The sequence below is a fragment of the Molothrus ater genome, chromosome 11, assembly GCF_012460135.2.
Source record: "Molothrus ater isolate BHLD 08-10-18 breed brown headed cowbird chromosome 11, BPBGC_Mater_1.1, whole genome shotgun sequence".
Lineage (NCBI taxonomy): Eukaryota > Metazoa > Chordata > Aves > Passeriformes > Icteridae > Molothrus > Molothrus ater.
The window spans coordinates 12,039,931-12,060,002 of record NC_050488.2 but is presented as its reverse complement, the minus strand read 5'-3'; the positions used below and the strand labels follow the sequence as shown (position 1 = coordinate 12,060,002).

At 54.5% G+C, this 20,072-nt stretch overlaps 2 protein-coding genes across 3 annotated transcripts in view; one reads left to right on the top strand and one right to left on the bottom strand.

Moving 5' to 3' along the window:
- The window catches only part of MTMR14 (myotubularin related protein 14), a 31,200-nt gene extending 25,130 nt beyond the window's left edge, over window positions 1-6,070 (bottom strand). For both annotated transcript variants that reach the window (XM_036391039.2, XM_036391040.2), the window contains exons 1-4: window positions 5,911-6,070; window positions 5,690-5,835; window positions 1,246-1,354; window positions 143-218 (exon numbers count right to left, since the gene is read on the bottom strand). In XM_036391039.2, the coding sequence (XP_036246932.1) occupies window positions 143-218; window positions 1,246-1,354; window positions 5,690-5,835; window positions 5,911-6,039 (460 nt within the window). In that variant the 5' untranslated portion in view covers window positions 6,040-6,070. The remainder of the gene's footprint in view (window positions 1-142; window positions 219-1,245; window positions 1,355-5,689; window positions 5,836-5,910) is intronic.
- Window positions 6,071-7,450: 1,380 nt separating this feature from the next.
- On the top strand, window positions 7,451-19,427 carry LHFPL4 (LHFPL tetraspan subfamily member 4). The gene is made up of 4 exons (XM_036391051.2): window positions 7,451-7,988; window positions 16,915-17,151; window positions 17,339-17,355; window positions 17,631-19,427. The coding sequence occupies exons 1-4, from the start codon at window positions 7,583-7,585 to the stop codon at window positions 17,637-17,639; spliced, it is 669 nt and encodes a 222-aa protein (XP_036246944.1). The 5' UTR covers window positions 7,451-7,582; the 3' UTR covers window positions 17,640-19,427.
- Window positions 19,428-20,072: the final 645 nt, after the last annotated feature.

The following is a 20,072-nucleotide window of genomic DNA, read 5'->3' as shown; positions in this document are numbered from 1 at the left end:
CTCTGTTATGCTAAGCCTGATACAAGCAGCCCATGCTAGAGCTCCCACTGGTTTTGGGAAGAGCTTGGCCTCATGTGTAGCTCTCTGTCCCAGCACTGACCAGCCTTACCATGCAGACAGTGACAAACGGCTCCTCACTCACCAGAGAAGATGTAGTTGTAGCCAGTGCGCCCATAGAGCTCTCCCCAGCCAGCCAGTGTTGCTGATCTGCAAATATGCTGGAGAAAGATTTTTTTTATTAATCACACAGGCTCCATGAGTCCTTCCCTTATCATGCCTCTTTGCTGTCAGGTTACATAGAAAGGGTTGGTATCTACAGCTATCACCTCTCAGCTGTCTGCTCTGCAACCCTGGTCCATACTGAGTTCTCCAAACACAGCAAACTCCCAAGTGCCTTCATCTGTAGCTAGTTTTTAAATCATATTTTCATCTCCAGTTCTCCAATGCATTAATACAGTCAGTTCCTGCCAAGTTTGCAACACATGCTCTGTTAATACCCTGCTTGAGCCGTATTCCCACATTCTTCTGGATGAGATTATGGATGGTCTCAAGATGACTCTGGGCAGTTCACTCCTGCAAAAAGGTCAGCAGATGCACCCCACAATGGCTTCAGTCAAGCCAGATTAAAATTGTCACAGGTATGATTTTGCTATTCATACAGTGTTTCTAAATTCAACTGAGAAAACTGAATTAAGCTACTTAAATTCTAAGTGAGACTATTCCTACACGGCTTCAACACAGTTTAAGTAATTCACATAAAAATGAATCTAATTTCACTTTCTTACAGATCCCCTTGCAGACAAGCCCACATTCATAAGACCATTTATGCAATCTTGCTTCCCAAGGGAACAGACAAAGGAAACTTCTCTGGAGAGAGGAAAGTTACTCAAAGAGAGCTGCTGGGAAGAGTAAGGGACAAACAGGGACAATAATTATCTTTCCCCTCTGAAATGCCAAATATCGTAAGGACTTCAGAAAGGATGTATATAAGAGAAAAAAAAAGTTAGTCCTTTTGTGCAAGGCTCATGATTTGGTGAGGGAGAAGAGCCTGAAGTGCCTACAGACAACTTATGCAGCCTAGACAGCAAATGCTACCTGCTACTACAGGCTGCCTGCTTGTACCTAAGCACAGATTTTTACACCATTTGGAAAAGTGACAAGTGACTGAAGGCATGGCTGCACGGCTCAAATGGCAGAGAGAAAGGTCATTTTCTCAGTAAAGACAGGCAACTCATGAAACTTTACCTTTCCCTTGTACAGAATGACTGGGCAAACAAAGCGTCCTCTACACCTGGCCATCTTACTCCGGTTGATGAGGTCCTGCAGTTTGCCAACCTGCACAGTGCTCTCATACCTAGTGGGCAGAAATTCAGGTCAGTACACAGAGCATCTTCCCACACGTCTTTCAGCAAAGCCACCACAGAAACCCTGGGCTGCAATCCCATCCCTTTCCCTAGAAGTCAGCTCTGAAGTTGGTAAGCATGAAAACACTTTGAGAATTGCTTCTGCTGCTGTACAACACATTTGGACACTTTTCTGGCTCCTTTTCTTGATTTGAAGGACCGGTGCACAGTACGTGATGGCACCATCAGGAACTGGCAAACATGAGCACCACCAGTAGGGTCTGCCACAGACTAACATGTGGATTACTAGGGAAGGACAGTCAGTGACTACAAAAATACATGTTCTGTTTGCCCTGCTATCACCTTTCCATTCAGAAGCAGCTCAGCACTACTATCACAGTGAATTCACTATCAGAGGGATAGTTTTGCAAGAAAAAAAGAAATATAATAGAAAATCAAATCTTGAACACTCCATGATCCTCAAGCATTTGTGTTGCGAGGTAATTAAACAATTAAATCAGCTAGTGGGTTGAGCAGGGTACTTGAGATTAATGTCAGCTGCATCTGCAGAGATACATTTTGTTTGGTTTTCTTGAAGTTAAAATAGAATTGTGTTTCATATTGGGAGACATTTTGGAAACATGTTAAAATTGCTCCAGTTTGTCTAAGTATCAGCCCACATTTGACAGGAATCCAAACTCCTTTCTGAACTACACAGACCTCAAGGGGGAACTGTCAACGTAAAGAGGACTAGAGCTGGAATTGGAGAAGCATCCAGAGTGATGTATTAGAAACAAGGTTAAGTCTGGACATACAAAACTGCATGGCTATGCACCTGGAGATGTTTAACAAGAATTTCCAGTTAGCCTTTCCAGTAATGGAACACAGTAGAAGAGGCAGATGAACTGCCTGATCTCTGGATGTTAATACTTTATCAACATGGTAAATATAAAAAAGGGGAAAAATAAGATCATGGGAAATTCCCTAGAGGTGTAGAAGTACCAGCATTACTGTGCAGAGCACAGGCTCTCAGCTGAGATAAAGCATCTGATTCAAGTGACCCACCCCTGCCTGAAGAGGCACAGGAAGATGAGTTGGAGAGTCTATGCTGCAAGAGAAACCACCAGGGTCAGATGGAAAGAGCAGATGAAGATGAGCAGATGCACAGCAATATGTGCATCAGGGTGAAGGAGAGTACAATGGAGGAAGAGAACTCATACACAAAGGACAACACTGGCCTAAGAACAAATTAATACCTTTATAATGGAGTTAATGAAAGTTGCTAAACTTCAGAATCACTTAGAGTGTGGAGCAATGTACCAGCAGCTGCCATTCTGGGAAGGATTAAAAAAAATAACCTATTATTAAAATGGAAATCAATCTGTTTATGGAAAATATTATACAAGGTGGTGCCAGTAAAAGCGGGGAAACAGAAAACATGTCTTCCAAGCACTTTTTTTTTTAATAGAAGGATTTGGTTCTCAGAATTCATAGTGGTGGTTCAAGTTTTTTCATGTTTTTCTGCATACATAATTATTTTGCTATTCAGCTCCAAAGACCTTTGACATACACCAGAATTTAAAGAAAAAAAACCTAAGCTAATCTTCTTTAAACAATGTGAACATGAGGGTGCTAATTGGAAAGGCAGGAAAATGTGAGCAAGTGTGAAAAGAGATGACTTCACATATAATTCCCAACACCAAACTATTTTGAAACTCAAAAGATTCTGAGGCACAAATTTGGTTGTGGGGCTGTTTTTAAATGAATGCATGCAATTAAGAGAGATTCCTGCACTCTGCTCCAGTTCTCTTTATGTTTCCTTTGCAAAAGCAAATACAGAGGGAAACAAAAACTTAAATGCAGTGTTACCAAAATAGCTCCATGGCACTGCTTCCAAGTCCAGAAGATGAGAGTTAGCAAAACTGAAATACCCAAAAGACCAGAAATTATAAGAGAAGAACCTCTCTGGGAGCTGAGACAAGACAACAGGTCTCACTCACTGCATTTCCCTGGAGAGGTTTCTGCAGCACCTGCAAATGAGTGTGAGCAGCTTGGCAGGAGCCCCGGACACGGGGTGAGCAGGAAGCCCTGCACTCTGCTGGGGACATGGAAGGACAAGCCCCTCTCCCAGGCACACCACCCCTGTTCCTTGGGAAGCCTGCACACACATTGGAGAGACCCATCTGCCATCAGTCATGGCTGTGCTACAAATAAGGCTCTCAGATCTCCTCTCAATAACCACCCTCAGTAATGCAAGAGATGAACATAGTAAAACAAACACAGTTGTATCAAGACTCCTGTAGCAAGGGGGAAGCTGCTCTGAAGAACAGGTGTAATGCTTTTACAGGATTAGTGATTAAATGCAGCATAAATAGGAGTAAAATCTAAAGCAAAAGGTTCAAAACACACAGAATTCCTCCTGCACCTGCCTGGATTTCAGAGTACTGTTAGCAAACTTTGATCAAGCAAAGTCCTTTCTTCCCCCAGCTGCCCAGCTACAGAATGAACTGATTTGGGTTAAAAAATATCAATTTTTTGCTTTTTCCTCACATGGCTCCAGAAGCAGCTGTACTGACAGAAATGATGGTACAGCAAAGAGTTTGTACATGTGAGAACTGCTTCCAAAGCACCTCAGTATTCTCAGAGTTGAGAAGCTTCAAGTAGATCTTACCAGCTGATTGAAAACATTACAAAGATAAAAACAGAAGCCTTTGAGGCCAGGTTGGATGGCGCCCTCAGCAACCTGATCTAGTGGAAGTTATCCCTGCCCATGGCAGTAGGGATTGGAACTGGATGATCTTTAAGATCCTTTCCAACTCAAACCATTCTACGGTTCCACAAGAGGCAGCCAAAGAGACTCAGTCCCGGATGGAGTGCTCTGCTCACTGGAAGAGGTTCTTTCCTTCCATAACACAAGAAGTGCAATGGTCTCTATTTCATAATTATTCCATAGGAGTAAAATGATTAAACTAAAACCTGAATTTGTCTAAAAATGACTTGGCAGCTTTTACAAAAATCATCATGCTGAAATCAGGAAGTGTAGTCTGGTTTTGTGACTCTCTTTCAGACAGTAAATCAAAACTCACCAATAATCAGTATAAATACAGTTAATTGTCACTGCTGGCTTGCAAAGGTCACAGAAGAAAATGGGGTACCAAGTGTAGGTACTCTTGTTTTGAATACTTGTCAGAAAAATTAAGCATCCTTTCCTCTTGCAAGAGCAGGAAAAGCAGAAGCACTCAGTTTCTCTTCCCTAAAGCTTCCCCTAGTTACACTTAACAGCTTCAAACTTCAGTTTCCTATTTTTTGCAGCAAGGGGTTTAATCTTTTCTAGTCTCATCCAACTGTTAGGCAGAAGCTCTCCCACCTGGCAGTCAGTTGTGGCTGGTTTCCAAAGACCCCCTCCTACAGCACCCAGCCTACGTGTCAGCATGGCAGCTGATGGTTTTCCTTCCTCAGGCAAAGCAGCTGGACATGTGAGAAGGACTTGTTGACCCTCCTTTTGAACACATCACTCTTGTCATGGACACACAGTCAAGACTGCAAAACTGCATTATGTTTTGTTGAAGGAAAAGGTAAAAATGAGAGGCTGTGGTTGGAGCTGGAAGCAGCAGCTCATACTCAGCCAGAAGTGAGACCAACATGATCCTGAGCTTGTGGGTCAAAGTCCAGAGATGTGTTGGCTCAGATGTGCACCAAACTGAACAAATGTTTCCCATTAGCTCACTAAACCTCAGTGCCCACTGACCTGTTCACCATGGCGGGGAGAGACAAAATAATCTGGAACCTGGTCTGGAATGGCAGAAATATCTGTCTAGACTGTCTCGTCTGCCTAGCCCCTATCAGCCAGCCCCCTGCCCCGAGATGATTTGCACACTAAAATTTCCCACATCAGAGGCCTTGCTGCAAGACCACAGGTACTTCATCAAGGCGGGGAGAGCATCACACAGGCTTGCTCACAACCTTGAGCCTTCGGGCAAGCTGCAACACAACAATCAGCAGGAGCCAAGGCTGCGCTCGGGTTTGCTCCAGGGCCACATGCAGCAGAGCTGGTGCTGCCCTGGAGCAGCCCCGTTTCCTTCTCAGCCCCCGAGTAACAGGTTCAGCTTGGCAGCTTTCCCCAGGGCGGCCCAAGAGCCCTGGGAGGAGCCCCACGGGAGCCCCGGCAGGCAGCGAGGGGAGTCCCGGGAGCGGCTGACACCACCGGCTATAATTAGCGCAGCGCAGTCCGCAGGGCTTCCCCCGGCCGGCGGGAGCCTCGGAGCGCCGGGCGCGGAAGCTCCCTGGGACAACAACTCCGCCGGGCGTCACTGCCCGGGACGGGACACGGGAACCGGGGGCCTTACGAGTCACGGCTGGCGCCGGCGTCGCGCTCCAGCAGGACGATGTGCCGCGGATAGTGGGCGCAGACCTCGCCGTGCACGTTGGGGATCACGCTGTAGCGATAATCGCGGCCGAAGAGCTCCAGGCACCGCCGCTCGATCCGCTCCACCTGCGCAGAGCCACCGCTCAATGCCCGCCGCGCCGCTCCCCGCTCCCCGCGCCCCCCGAGCCCCGGTGCCCTCACCTTGGCAGCGGCGACACCGCCGCCGTCCTTGGCGCGGTACTGTGCCCGGGAGAACTCCAGTAGCAGCTCGGCCAGGGAGCGGTCCCCGGAGCCCGCCGGGGGGCAGCCGCGGGCCGCCGCCGCCGCCATACCCGCGCCGCTCACCGCCGCCTCGGGCCCATTGTCCCGCCCGCCGCTTCCGCCCGCCCGCGACGCGCCCCTTCCGCCCGCTCCCGGCGTCATCGGGGCGCGCCGCGCTCCGCCCCGGGGTACCGTGCCCCGCTCCGGGGGTACCGGGGTCTGCTGCGGCCCCGCGTTTACACCCGCAGCGAGACGCGGCAAACGCTGTCAGGCCTCACCGAGTGGGTCCGACCGTGGCGTTGGCGGGCGAGCCCAGGGCGCTGCCCGAAAGAAAGAATCCCGAAACGGGTTTTAATTAAAGAAGCCCCTCCCGCAGTGTGGTCGCGCACACTGAGCCCGTGGCAGAGGAGCTGCGGGGTGAGCGGTATCGCTGCCCGGACACGGCTGAGGGCGGCACTGGCTCGTGTGCCTGGGCAGTGTCACGGGCTGTGCGTGCCGAGGGTGACGGGCACTGCCCGTGCCCAGCCGGAGGCACACGGCTCCTTGGCTCTTGCAGGGGAATAAAATGTGGTTTTCATCTGCATTTGTCTGATTTGCAAATCAGCTGCGAATTTCACAAACATTTAATGACAGCCGAGTTCAACTGCGGCTAGCGCGGTGCATCTCGTTGCCTGAGGATGAAACTGGCCCGACATGGTTTGGTCTCTGCTGGGTTTGGGACAGCTGTGAGGGTGACGGGGCGGTGGCAGGATTTCGCACGGGCACCTGCCGGCATACAAGTGCTGACAGCCTGTGTGACACTTCTGGCATAGCTGTTTACCCCAGCCCAGCCATTCACCACACCTAGCCTGGCGCACGCTGTGCACCCCAGCCCTTCCACCACATCTGAGCTGGCACAGCCGTGTACCTGGCCTCGCTCTGTCAGAGATTTTGGGTCGACTTCTGCTGTCCCAGAGGGGGTGCAGCCACAGTGGTGGCACCTTACTGGCTCCGTCCCCGCCAGAAGGGTGGGGAAGGTTTGCTGCCCGTCCGGGGGGCTACGCCGGCACCCCGTGGGCCTCCCCCGGACTCGTGAAGGGTGTGGGAGGATGGACGCGCTCCCTGCGGGCGCACTCCGGCCAAAGGCTCTACCCCGGGCGGGATCGGTCGGGGGAACGGTCCTGCCGGACCGGGGGAGAGGAATGGGCCCGGTGCCCCGGACCGAGCCAAGCCGAGTAGATGAGAGACGAACCGAGACGAGCCCATCGCTCAGCCGAGCCCGAGGCGAGCGCAGCAGAAGGCGGCGGAGCGGATCCCCGGGGGGCGGGCTCGGGGGGTCTCGGTTCGGCTCGGGCTCGGCTGGGCTCTGGCTGGGCTGGGCTGGACGGGGCTGGACGGGTTCTAGCCCGGGCTCGGCTGGGCTCGGCTCCGCAGTGGCGGGGGGGCGCACGGCCGCGCGCGCGCGGCGGGAGCGCGCGGGGCGCAGAGGCGGCAGCCAAGATGGCGGCGCGGGTGTCGCAGGGCCCGGCAGCCCGCGGGCGCTCTTAGGCCGCGGGCCCCCCGCCCCGCCGACCCCGGGCGGGCTCCCCGCCGCCCCGGCCCCTCCCGCCCTCCGGCAGCGGCGGCCGGCAGGATGCTGCCCTCGCAGGAAGCCTCCAAGCTGTACCATGACAACTACGTGCGGAACTCGCGCGCCATCGGCGTGCTCTGGGCCATCTTCACCATCTGCTTCGCCATCATCAACGTGGTGGTCTTCATCCAGCCCTACTGGGTGGGCGACAGCGTTAACACGCCCAAGCCCGGGTACTTCGGGCTGTTCCACTACTGCGTGGGCAGCGGGCTGGCGGGCCGGGAGCTGTCGTGCCGTGGCTCCTTCACCGACTTCAGCACCATCCCCTCGGGCGCCTTCCAGGCGGCCGCGTTCTTCGTGCTGCTCTCCATGGTGCTGACGCTGGGCTGCATCACCTGCTTCGCCCTGTTCTTCTTCTGCAACACCGCCACCGTCTACAAGATCTGCGCCTGGATGCAGCTGCTGGCAGGTACACACCGGCACCGGGAACCACCGGCACCGGGAACACCGGCCTGCCCCGGGTCTGGCGGCGGGGAGGGGTGGGGAGAATGTGGGCAGCGCTGAGCGTGCGGCACCCGCAGAACCCCCGGCAGTGGGAGTGGGGTCCCTGGCTACAGGGAGCAGCAAGGTTGCTCAAGGAAGCTGGGCTGAGTCCAAGCACTGCAGGGCCGTGGATCCAGGAGCCAGCCCCACAGTTTCTTGGGACACCCAGGCCAGGTGCTAGTGCTGACAGATGAGCACCTGTTTGGGACACTGGCACCGAGGGCTCCCTGGTATCCCCTGGCCACAAGGAACACAAGGGCTGCTCCAGAAAGCTGGGCTGGGTACAGGTACTGTGTATCCATAGGGCATCCCAGCCAGGAGCTGGCCTTAAGATGTCCCAGGCCTTCCTGGGACAAACAGGCCGGACACTGGCACTGACAGAGCACCACAAACAGGTGCTGACTCCAGGCACTGGCTCCTGGGTCTCCCCAGGCAGAGGTTGGCCACAGGGAACATTGGGATCACTCAAGGAAGCTGGACAGGTACAAATGTTGTAGGGCCATGGGTCTTCTCAGCCAAGAAATGTCCTCAGGACACTCCGGGGCTTCCTGGGACATCCAGACCAGGCACTGGCACCAGGAATGGTCACCCCTGCTCGGGGCACTGGAGCCTGGGATTCCCCAGGCAAGGTCTGACCCTAGGGAAACATAAGGTTCCCTGGGACACAGCCATAGAGCTGGATCAGGGACTCATGTCAGGTGACCCCAGAACAGGTACCGACCCTGAGACACCTGGGCTGTCTGGACAGTCTGGACCCTCAGGATATCCTGGGCTAGGGACTCACCTTGGGGCACTTCAGTACACTCCAGTCAAGGACCAGCATTGGGACACCCTACAACATGGCCTAGGACACACTGGATCAGCCCCCTGAATCCCTGGGGATTCAGACACCCCAGCACACTCCATATCAAGGACTAGTCTCCCATCAACCCCAGAGATGTGGGATTGTCCCCAAGAGATAGTCATTTTAGAGGAACACTCAGCCCCCAAAGGGATCCCACCACTGGAAGAAGCCCGTGCATGGATCCCCCATCCCTGTAAAAGCACCCTTCAGCTCCCCCTTACAGCCATATTGTATCCAGGCCCCCTCTCTCCTGCATCATGAAAGGGCTATGAGGACAGGCCTCTCCCAGCTCTCTCCAGTGCTTCCCACAGAGGTACACCATACATCTCCCCAGACATGACCACTCAAGCCCAGTAATTAACCCGCCCCAGTCGTGATCCTGTCTATAGATCCTCCTTAGGTCCCTCCACAAATGAAACCCCACTGTAGATGTACCCCAAGACTGTCACAGACTCACTCCTCAAAGTGACACTGTACAATAACTCAGACCTTTCCTCAGAAGGGGACCTGATGCCTATATTGATAGGGATCCCAAGTATCCCCCTATGCACAGACTTCCAAAGTGTCCTCACATAGGGTCTGTCCTTTTGGGAGAAAGGTCCTGAGGAATGATCTTGAACTTCCCTTGTAGCAACACCCTTCACTTCCTTCTCTGCACAGTTTTACCAGGTGTGGACAAACACTTACTCTCCCCTGCATACTAAGTGTGAATAGACCTTGAGCTTCCACTGGAAGGACCTACAGTGCCCCTTATTCCTAATGGAAGGACCCCATTCATCCCCTCTGTGAGAAGAGCCCCAGTCCTTGATGTGGAAGGATACAGCCCCTCTGTGTGAGGACCTTTCAGCTAGCCCAGTTCTTTCCTTTGCAGCTGGCTTGGGCTGGAAAGCCTGACCTCCCCTCACCCAGATCTAGACCTGGAGCTGCCTTGGCTTATCAGGAAATTCCCTCATCTTTAATTTTCCCCGTCCTGAAGATTTATCAGTTTAAAGCAAGCTCAGAACTCAAATCCTACCGATTGTCGGCAGCTTAATCAAGTGGTGTGGAGTGCCCAGCTGCTACTGCTGCACAGGGAGCTGTGTGGCAGAGGGCACTGCACTGGAGGCAGCTCTGGGTCTTCTCTCCAGTGCCTCCTGTCCTGTCCTGGCTCAGGTTTGGGTGGCCATGACAGCACTTTGCTGTTGTCACCCCTTCACCTTGCCTTGGGGCTTGTCCTTGGTCACACTTTGCACCTTGTAATTACACATGTTGCTGACAACTGCACTTGTGAGAACCCTGAGTGCTCAGCTCAGTGGGGCTATGGGCTGGCTCTTCTGGCCCCAGCCAGGCCAGGTTGGCCTGGAGCTCTCCCAGGGCAGCATGGCTCCATGGCTTCTCTGTTGGGGAAAGTCCAAGGCACCATTAATAGACTGGCCCTCCACCCTACCCTGAGACAGGACAGCCTGAGAGAGCTGCTGTCCTACAGGACAGGCTGATGTTCCTGTCAGAGAGGGCCTGGATGCAGAGGTGGTGGTGTGGTGTGTCTCAGCAAGAGAGGCTTGTCTGGCAGGGTCAGGCATTCCCTGGGAATGTCTGAGGCAGCCACAGGTGGATGTGTTACCTTGTGCATGGAGAATGAGCTGCCATGACCTATAGAGAGAGTACCATAGGCCAGATCTTACTGCAGGGACATAGCCTGATACAGGCTCTGGCACATCATGGTGGCAAACTTCAGAGATTCACCTGGCTGGGAGGTTGGAGGATTCTGTCAGAGCAGAGAGTTTGTAGGAGCAGAGAAGGAAAGGAAATTCCTCCTGCCTCAGTGAGGGTTTGGCTGAAGAAGGACTTGCACTACAACCGCAGAAGCAACTGTGAGGCACAAAGTCTCTTGGTCTCACTGGTGAAGGCCAGGTGAGGCAGGTGATGGGCAGAGAGATGGAGCAGAGGTGTCCCCACCCCACCCCTGTGGGATGGCAGGTGCAGAGTAACGAGCTGCTGATTGTGGGCATGGATGGGCTCTTCAGAGGAGAAAAACCAAGTGCAGGAGTGTGGGAGAGGAGGATGAGGAATTCAGGATCTCTTTCAAAAAATCAAAAAACCAACAAACTTAAAATCATCGATGTCTAATTAGTGGACAACAATCAAGGCAGGGTTTAATTAGAGCTTGACAGAAAGCTCCAGCTCAAAAGCCACTGCCCCCCTTGGAGGAAACTGGATCTAATTAAGAGGAAAGACTCTGCTTTATCGCAAATTGAAATGTGGCCATCTGCCCTGTTCAAAATCCCAGTAACGCAAAACTGGAGATTTTGCTAAATCCTTCTGTTATAAAACCAGAGATGGGCCCTTAACATGAGCATGTCAACAACTGTATGACTGACAGCACCTGATGCCACCCCACTACTCCAAATTAGCAGAGGAGCACCTTCAGAAAGTTCCATGGGATGATGCTTGAAGAGAAATGGGCTGTGAGGGTGATCCCCCCTTGGGATTTGTCTGCAGGAAATCAGAGCGTAGGAATACACCACCACCAGACCATCCAGGAGCCTGAGCATTTCCTCTGATTCACCAATACTCTGCTGTAGCATAAGACACACTCACCCTGTGAGTTAACTCCGAGCTTTGAACAAAGTTGTCCTGGTGCCCAGCACTAATGCTCCTCAAGACAGCCCAGCCAGCTCTGAGTGACACTGCATCCATGTGCCTCCCATCAGGATGATTACCCTCAGTGGTACCCGGGGTTGCATCCAGAGGGTCTTTAGTTTTGTACTTAGAGTCCATTGAGGGTCAAAAGAGGCAGCAAGCTGAGCACACCATCCTGCTTGCATGGAAGAATTGGCTGGCCACATTTCAAGGTGTTTCCCTGTGTTCCAGGTCCAGCAGTCAGTGTGATAAGACCTTCACACTCCCTCCCTTAGGGATACACAACACACGGGGTGCCTTCCCACCTGGGGTCATGCTCTTGGCCTTAGGGCTGGGCTTTTTCCTTATCGGTGGCATTTTGGCATTGATTGTGCCATGTCCGGCCACCCTTCCTGATGAAGAATTTGGTGATACATATCCATCTGAACTCTCTTCTTTGGGAGACTCCCTTCAGAGCTACACTCATCTCTTGGATGGGCCCTTCCAAGGCCTGAGAGCAGAGGCAGCTCCCTAAGCAGGGCTTCATCTTCTGCACCTCAGCTGTGTTTGCTACAGTCTCAGAGGGGATCCCTTGCATGGCATGGTTTTGGTGTACCCATGGAGAGGAGTAATGAGGGAATTGTTGCCAGCTGCTGGGCTGAGCATAGTGGGGCTGTGTGGTGGTGTGGCCTCAGCCCCAGGATCTGGCCTGGGTGAGTGCTCCAGCCCCAAGACCCTCCCTGGTTCTGGCCGCAATGCAGTGGCTCTGCTGAACCACATCAGGACAGGCTCATCTTCCTGACTGTGACTTGCTGGAGACCCAAGTCCTTTCAGAGACTTTGAGGTTTCAAAATACTGTTTTCATGGATATAAAAGTCATTCATTGAAATTCTTAATGAAAAAATATGAGGCAGATACCACTGCTGCAAACCAGCTTGGAGTGTAACTGGGACAGCTGCTGAGCATGAGACTGCCCAGGGAAGTTGTGGGGTTTCTGTCTCTGGAGTCATTCAAAACCCATCTGGACACGTTCCTGTATCACCTGCTCTAGGTCACCCTTGGCAAGAGGGTTGGAAGGGACAGAGGTCCCTTCCAGCCTTAACTATCCTGTGACTCTGCAGTTTATCCTCAGGCCCTTTCTCTGTCAAAAGGAGAAGTATTGCCCATATACAAACCACTTCCACCTGCTGACCTTGCAGCAAAAATAACAACACTGCTAAACCCCTCAGCATTTGCTGAATTACTGCCTTCTGGACCCCCAAAAAAGCTTTCCTGAAGATTCCCCTCTTCCCCCCCTACCACCCAGAGGTCTTGCAGAGGGGACAGGAGCAGGGCTGCAGCCCATCCCTCGCATCCGTGCAGCGCCGTGTGCGCGGCAGCGCAGCCCTCCCGTGGCGGCTCTCAATGTGCCTGGCTACGCGCGGGGAGGGGCTGAGCCGCTCGTGTCCTGGAGCTTACATCCCTGAACTGTTGTTCCAGATAAAGTAACTGTCAGTTCTGATTCATACAAACTCATAACTCTATTCTGAATCCTGCTGATTTTTTGGCACAAAAGCAGCCTGTGGAGCAAAACGCCGTAAGGGAGCTCGTGTCTGTGTAAATGGCCGGTGCTCGCTGTCCAGAGCACGTGGCCCTAAGTGTTGATTTATTTTTGAGGGATTTCAGTTTTTAGGGGGAGGAGGGGGGACTGTGTTTGTCCCCTTTCATTTTGGTACTCAGCTCTCAGGAGGTTTTCTGGTGAGAAGCAGCCACTCTAGACCCCAACAGCACAGCCCAGCCCCTGTTCCCCAGGGCTTTTGGATGTGCTGTCCCCACACCAGTTTAAAAAGCCCTTTCTGGATGCAGTGATTGCTGGTTTCCCCCCATTACCTCACATCTCCCCGTTTGTGTGTTCTGTGGCGGTGTGATGCTCTGGGGGAGGTCACATCTCAGCTGCAGGGCATGTCCTGAGCTCCTTCCACCCATGGCAGGCAGAAGCAGTAAAAGCCAGTTTTCATTCACACCTGCAGACTAAACTAGACAGAAAAAGTAATACAGAAAATCAGATTTTAATCCTGCAGGCACAGCTGCTCAGGAGAGGGGCAGTGGTACTCAGCAAACATGGGGGTTACTCAGACAGTCCAAAGTAGCTAAATGCACCTTGTACCGGGAGATGTTGTCCTGCCAGGAGGAGCCTCCTCTTTCTGCTCAAATCTTGCTCCAGTGTTGCAGCCTGAGTCATAACATTGCATTCCCTTTGATTAATTTATTTTGTGAGGATATCAAAAGCCCTTGAGATGCCCATGTTGTTTCTAATGGACCTTGACAAGGGAGCACTGAGGAGTGAGAAGCCATGAACCAGCTGTAAAGCCAAGAAATGCCAGCTTTATGGGGTCAGAGCCCCAGCCCCAGCAGGATCTCATCCCTCTGCATGCACCCTGTCCCACTGATCACTGAAGTGCCTGCTCTCAAAACTGTCTTTACAATTGGAAAAACTCTAGGGAAGGGAGTTGTAGCCCAGGGCCCAGGATGGCAGCTATGGGGTGTGACAGACCAGCCCGCCATTCTTGGTGCCACTGACAGTGAGGACTGGCACCACATGCTCAGAAGAACAGGAATTAAAAAGCAAAATGGACAGGAGTTGGGTTATTTTTTCCTCTTTAATAGTGGCTCTCCATAGGAGTCATCACCTGGTGTTTTTCTTGTGGTTGCAAGGCATAGAAATTTGCTATTTTAAACAAAACCCAAGGTTTTCCTGCAGGTCTGCAAGAGGTCTTGGGGCATTTGGAGGTAGGTGCTGGCAGAATGGTGCCAGAGGGATGGGCAGGCAGAGCTCCTGACCCTGCATCCCTCAGACCTGTTGGAGAAGCCAGCACCGAGGCCTGTGCACTGTGTGGGCATCCCCTCCTTGTTCTTGCTCTGCTTTTCAAAGTCACTCCTTGCTGCAGGCACGGGAAGGTGTTTCCAGGACACTGGGTGGCCTGGGGAGTGTAGAAAAGGGAATTGTTTGTGACAGAGCAGAGGACTCAGCTTGCTGCTGGGGACACGTGGGGCAGATGGGAAGAGGAGAGCACTGAGCTGCTCTTCACCAGGAGAGCACCTGCCTTCAGTAGCTCAGCCACTTCCAGGGAGCTGTAGAGCAGTGAGGGGTTTTTGGGAAGAGGCCAGTCACCCTCAGGCAGAGGCATTTGGGTATGTGTGGTGACTTGGGCACACACCTCTCCCCAGTGGTAAATTTGTTGTTTAATTCTGTCAAATGGGCTGTGTGGGCATGGGCAGAGATCCTGCAACTGCTCGGTGGGACAGGGCACAGAATCCCTTTGCCCTGGTGCAGTACAGAGCAGCACACGGGGATGAGAGGGATCAGAACAAGCAGACACAGGCTGGAGCCAGGCAGTGCCCTGGCAGTGGCCATCAGTGCACATCCTCCATGACTGTGCTGTCACAACCCACCACACAAGTGTCTCCCATACCTTTTCAGCCACCCTACTTTTGCCTTAAACCCTCTCTCTCCTGTCCTCCATGAGTACCATGACATCACTGCCTGTCCTGACATTTTTGGGACCTGCAGATGTCCTGGGAGACCCTCTCACCTGCGGTGTTTTCAGAGCAGTGAGCTCTTGGCAGGTTTCTGCTTCACCTGGGCAGCTGGACCCACCTTTACCCTGAATAATAGCTCAGGAATGCTCCAGGGACAGACCCAGGGCCTGCTGTTCTGCTCCTGTGAAGGACTGGCTGAGGGCTGTGCACAAAGGCTGGGAGCCTGCCCAAGCCCTTGCTGGTGTAGGTAAAATTGGTGCCTGACTTTTAAACTCATAATTGCCTACTGTCTTGGGCACAGCCCTGTTCTCCTTTGGGCCCAGAGTGGCTGTTGCTGAGGTCTGCTGCCCACCCAGGCAGCTGGAGCTGCTGCTTTCTGTGTTTTCCCCCAGCCTCACTGTGTACCTGTAGTCCTTTCCTCCTCCTCTATGATTTCAGCAGATTTCTTATAACTGTGCCCATTTCCAGGCTGGGTTGTGCCAGTCTGAGCAGTGCTGTGGGGGTCAACCCACCCCTTGCTGGGGATTGTCACAGAGCACCTTAGCTTGTTTCACAGCTGCACTGCACTGGGAGCTCAGGGGATCCTAAAATCCTCTTAGCATCTCTGCTTTCACAGGAACAATCCCTGGCACAGGTCTGCTGCACCTGATCCCCTTTAATTCAGGCCCTCAGCTGAATTAATGCCATCCTCTTCCAAGGTGCCCAGGTCAGCAGCAGGCCAGGCTGCTCCTCACCATTTACCATGCAGTGCACGGTGTTGGTGCTGACTGTGTTTCCTTGCAGAGGGATGGTTTTGGGTTGGCCCAGTCCCAGACAGGCTGTGCTTGGCTGGGAGTCCCTGGTGATGATGTGCTGGAGTTTGGCTCTGTGCAGCCATGGGTGCTGGGGTGGCACCAGGGCTGTGCACTGCAGTAAATCAGAATGCAGGGCTTGCCACTGTCCACAGACACTTGTACCAAGGGGGCTTGCTATGTGTGTGGAGGAGTCAGAGACCAGGCAGCAGCTGCTGCATGACATTATGTGCCAGCATCCCTGTCCTTTCCTGGGTGCAGTGTGATGCCCTGCAGGCACTTACCTCCCTCCTGGGATTTCCCTTCCCCATAGAAAGCAGTGCAAAACACATGCCAGCACCCAGAAAGCTCATGCCAGACCGCCAGCTGCCTGCCTGCAGGGTGTTTGCTGAAAGGGATGGAGAGAGAGCTTCTTACTGGTGTGGGCACAAACCTCTTGTTTCTTCCTTAACTCAGGGCAAAACTGTCTGCAGGGCACCACAGCCAACATCATTACTATTTTTAGCTTTTCCAGCTGATATGGGGTGAGGAGCTTTTGTACTTGCTGTAGTCAGAAAAAGTCACCTCCTTACCTTGATAGTCACAGGCTTTGTCTTGGCATTTCCATCCCTGTGTTCCCTGATGTCTCCTTGCTCAGCACAGTGTGCTGGGTGGGGGCCTGCTGGGAAGGTGACCCCTCTCCTCTGGGAGTGGTGCTTGCAGGCTGTGGGGTGCTCAGGTGTGGGGGCTCCTGGGGATGCCAGTCCTCTCCACAGGCAGCATCCCTGCCCACAGTGCACCGGTAGCTCCTGCCCACGTGCAGGGAGCTTGTAGTGATGAGGAAAGCCCGTGGGCAGCCACCGATCCTGTGGCTGATGCTGGTAGGAACCGAGAGCCTGAAGTCCCTATTTGTGCGTGGGCCGGGTTTGGGACAGCCAAAAACGCAGTCCTGGGGCTCCTGAGGCAGTGGTGGCTGTCACCTGCCACGTTGCCGGGCTGTCATGGGGCCAAGATGGGCTCCCTGCCAGACATGGGCTGCACTTACTTACTGACTGGGGGGCTCAGCACGAGCACTGCCGCTCCATTGTCTCTGATGCTTCCCCCTCCTCTCCCTCTTGCAGCGCTCTGCCTGGTGCTGGGCTGCATGATCTTTCCCGATGGCTGGGATGCAGAGACCATACGGGACATGTGTGGGGAGAAGACAGGGAAGTACTCCCTGGGCGACTGCTCTGTACGCTGGGCTTATATCCTGGCCATCATCGGCATCCTCAACGCCCTTATCCTCTCCTTCCTGGCCTTTGTTCTCGGCAACCGGCAGAACGACCTGCTGCACGAGGAGCTCAAGACAGAGAGCAAAGGTCAGCACCGTGCTGCTGGGGGGATCCTGGGGGGGAGCAGCCTGGGGAGGGGGTTTGGCCCCTTTGGCAGCCTTGCAAGGGTCCTGTTGGCTTAAATGTCACCTACAAGGCAAGCCAGGCTGGGCAGGGTGGGAGGGAGCTGCTGAGCCTCTGCTCTGCCTGACTTATCTCTCTTCTGTTTCCACAGATTTTGTTGGCACTGCGGTAAGCCATGAGTGTCACTGTCCTGTCCCCTGTCCCTCTGTGGTGTCTCTGGGTGTGACTGTGTTTGGTGTCTGTGTGGGATGGGATGGGATGGGATGGGATGGGATGAGGGACCCTGGCTGTGCAGGCAGCAGGGCTGGGGCAGTGGGGAAGGGAGGCAGCAGAGACAGGGTGGCAGGGATGGGGACAGGCATATGCCTGGCACATGCAAGTAGCACGATAGTGCAGTAAGAGCAGCCCAAGTCCATCCCCAACCTGCTGTGCTTTCCCTGCAGAGGATATAAGGCCGACCATCCGCAGCAGGACCCTCTTCCCATGGCCGGCAGCCCGGGCGCTCCCTCCCTGTCCTGCCCTTCATTTGCTGCCAGCGGCCACACAGCGTCCCGCGCCGCCCTCCGGGCCCCGGTGCCCGTGCCAGGGATGCGCCAGCCGCCCGCCGCATCCATGGCCACCTCCATGTCCACGCCGGCACCACCATCCCACGCACCCTGCCAGCTCCGTACCCACCGCTGCCTGCGGGCCGCCGCCGGGGGAGGATGCCTCAAACCCGCTTTGTTCAAGAACAGAATCCAGCTGCGGTTTTGTTTCAAGGAAAAAACAGTCTTGGAGTTTTTAACAGATTTCTACATCCCCAGGACTCCTGACCTGCTGCCTCCCACCCGAACGCGCACCCAGTGACGCCCCGTGCCGGCTGCTCCGGGTCCCGGACCCCTCCCCACTCCCATTTTGTACAGCTCCGTGATCCTGTCTCCACAACCAGGGGACCCGGTGGCCGAGATGGGGCCCAACCCCTACTTTTACATGTAAATTCATATTCTCTAAACAGGGTAAAGTGACTCGAGCCCCCTCTCCCCCCGCCCCGGGAGTCCAGCCCAGGACATGGTGTTTCCTGGTGCGTGGCTGGGGCCGCAGGCTGCTGCTCGCTCCCCTCAGCACGGGGACCGCAGGGGCCTCGCTGCTGCCGGCCGTGGGACACCCGACTCGCGCCGCCGTTGAATGTAAGCCCTGGTAAGTGGGAGCAGCTGAACATGCAAAACCCCCGGGCGGGCACAGGAGGACCCCCCCGCCAAGACCCCTCCCCGAGCCGGCCGCGGGCTGTTGCCAAACGCCTTCCCTCCCCATCCCCATACGGTGCTTTATCTCCACTGGTGACAGCAAGGCTTTCCCTGCCGCACGGCACGGCCGGGTGTACCTGAGCACTCCTGTACCCCCCCGGCCTCTTGGCTGTACCTCGCTGGCCCGCGGTGATGGCGTGCGGGGAGCCGGTGGCTGCTGCCCCGGGCAGCGCCGGCGGCCTCCGAGGCCCGCACACAGCACCCGAGAGCCGACACCCGGCACGGGTGGCTGCAGCCTGGCTGTGGCTCTGCTGGCCAGACCAGCGTGTGTGTGGGCTTCCCCTGGCCACAGGGGCTTGGGTCACCACAGCCCTCCAATGCAATAAAGTCCTCAGCACTGGCCGTGTCTCAGTGCGAGCAGCTGGGGCTCCTTGCAGGGCCCAGGGCAGGGCCCCCAGGGGCTTGTGGAGCCCTGGCAGGGCTGGACCGAGACACTGGGCAAGGCCAGGGAACAGGCGAGTGGGAGCCGGGAGCAGAGTGGGATCACGGTCCTGGGATGGGGCCACGGAGCGTGGAGGCTGCTGGGGGACGGCAGTGAAGGGCTCTGCGGGACCCAGCGCCTCAGCAGGCACCGGGGCGGGCTGGAGCAGGTAAGTGGTGCCCTAAGGCCCTGCGGGGGGGCGGTGGGGGATGGAGCTGTGCCGAAACACCATCTGGGAGCCAAAGCCACCCGGGATGGAGTGCGTGCCAGCACTCCTGCCAGTGCCCTCCGCCAGCCATGAGCCCAGCGGCACCCACGTCCCTCTGACAGCTGCCCCCCAGAACGAGGTCAACAGGAACTCGCAGCGCCCGGGTCTTGCCAGCTTGAGAGTGCTGTTGCCAGATGAATTGGAAAAACAAACCAAGAAAATCAGTGGAGAAAGGAATACAGTAGCTGTAATATATCTGTATTTTAGTACAAAGTTTGATACAGTGTTTCACAAAACCTTATTGAAAAATATAATTCAAACCAGACGAGCTCGGAGCCCTGTGTTGTGGGGAGGGTTGGGATGGGTTCCTCCTAGCCATCAGCAAAGGAGGTGGGAGGCCACAGAAGCCCCTGTGAGTGTCTTGAGCTGTGGTGGGGAGCCCACCCTGCAGCCTGTGGAGCTGAGCCTCCGCCCACATGGGCTGGCACACAAGGAGGGGCTCTGGCCAGAGGGAGTCCCCAGAGAAAGGGTCTGTCCCACAGACAGAGCAGAGGGTGGAGCAGGATCCCATACATCCCAAGGAGCCTTTGAACTCCCTTCTGCCTGTCCACAGTGCACGATGAATCCTCTGTCAGCTCACTGACTAACATAGACTGATAGGAAAATCCATGAAATTAATCAAAAAACTCCTGAAATTCATCAAATTCCAGTGTCTTGATGAAAAAAAAAACTATATGGCCAGCTCAGTTTAATGGCATGCTCTGGTAGAGGAGTGGGGAGAGCATTCCAGGCTGTGTGAGGGCAACACGGGGAGCTCTGGGACTTGCAGAGAGCTTTGGCCAGGTCTGGCTCCCCTGATGTGGGACACACTCACAGCCCAGGTGAGCCCTGCAGATGGCAGAAGAGCAGGGTTGGTGCTACCCACAGCTGCTTTCAGGGAAGGAGTAGTGGATGTGGAGCCACCCTTTTGGGG